The sequence below is a fragment of the Nestor notabilis genome, unplaced genomic scaffold, assembly GCF_000696875.1.
Source record: "Nestor notabilis isolate BGI_N333 unplaced genomic scaffold, ASM69687v1 scaffold3302, whole genome shotgun sequence".
NCBI lineage: Eukaryota > Metazoa > Chordata > Aves > Psittaciformes > Psittacidae > Nestor > Nestor notabilis.
In genome coordinates, this window is record NW_009916799.1 from 31,792 (window position 1) to 33,088 (window position 1,297).

General features: G+C 48.2%; 1 protein-coding gene across 1 annotated transcript; it reads left to right on the forward strand.

The window, feature by feature from the left end:
* Positions 1-203: 203 nt before the first annotated feature.
* LOC104413678 (ankyrin repeat domain-containing protein 9-like) lies at positions 204-1,094 on the forward strand. The gene has a single exon (XM_010024743.1). The coding sequence runs from the start codon at positions 204-206 to the stop codon at positions 1,092-1,094; it is 891 nt and encodes a 296-aa protein (XP_010023045.1).
* Positions 1,095-1,297: the final 203 nt, after the last annotated feature.

Genomic DNA, 1,297 nt, shown 5'->3' on the forward strand with positions numbered 1-1,297 from the left:
TTGTGCTTACCTAAACAAAACCACTGCAGTGAGGGGAAAAACAATGAATGGGTGGAGATGATCAGCCCATGCATTCCAGCTAGTGCAGTCCAGGCAGCAATGACAGCCTGAAGGTTGCAGCAGCACCGGGATCTGCATTCCAAGTGCTCAGATCTTACAGTCTGGAGTGATTTTACGTGGAGCTGTTCTTTATTTGCTGAGCCATGGCCAGTAACCAGGCCAGCCTGCAGGATGATCAGAGCAGGCACTGCAAGTTCTTATCCTATATGTTCTACCAGGCTGTGAGGGATCACAAGCCTGTGTGGATGCTGGAAGACATGAGAACTATGGAGTATTTTTACTGGGAGGAAAATGCGAGCCTAAGAACCTACTCACCTTCAGAAGCCCTTCTCTATGCAGTGGTGCATAACCACCTGCCTTATGCTCAATATCTGCTGTCTCATTTTCCAGAGGAGGCTCTCAAGGTGCCTGGGGAACACTTCTGCTATTGCCCATCCTCTGCTCCTCACTTGGCCATGGCGGTCACATATGACAGGAGAGATATCTTGGGGCTGATCATCAAAATTGCACACAAGCTCCCCAGCTTGAACTCCTACATCAATAGGACTGGCTGCTTTCACCTGGAAGATGGGAAAACCCCCCTGCACCTTGCCTGTGAACTGCTGAGGTCAGAGACAGTCCTCATCCTCCTCGGGAATGGAGCTTCTCCCAGGATAGAGGACAGTAAAGGGCTTACCCCGCTGGACGTCATCCTGGAGCAGATGTGGGACTCCAAAGTCAACGTGGCATCAAAGAAGCTCTGCCTTGACTACCTCTTGCTCTTCATGCCCAACCCACAGTTTAAGATGCGGAAAGTTCTGCAGGAACATCCTGACCACTGGACAGCTTTGCTGGGGGAAGACAAATTCAACAGCCTGGTGGGGAACACACCTGCTTCTTTATATCTGCAAGCTATGCAAACTATCCTCCAGACTCTTCCCCCCTCCCACTTCCCTAAAAGCATCCAGGAACTACCTATACCTCAGGCACTAAAGCCCTTACCATCCTATGGCAAAAAGCTACCGACAAAAAACGTGGTAAATGTTTTTCCTTGACTTTATTTTCTGGGTCTTGGATTTTCAAAAGCAACTTAGGGGAGCTGGTCAGCCACCACCCTCTGCATTTTAGTGTGATTTTAGTACTTAACCTACTAGGCTATGCTGGAAAACCCAGTATTTTGTGACAAGATTTTAAATGTCTTTTTTAATTGATTGCAGGCACAGCACTTTTAAAGGCAAAAGCCTTCCCTGTTTTCTGT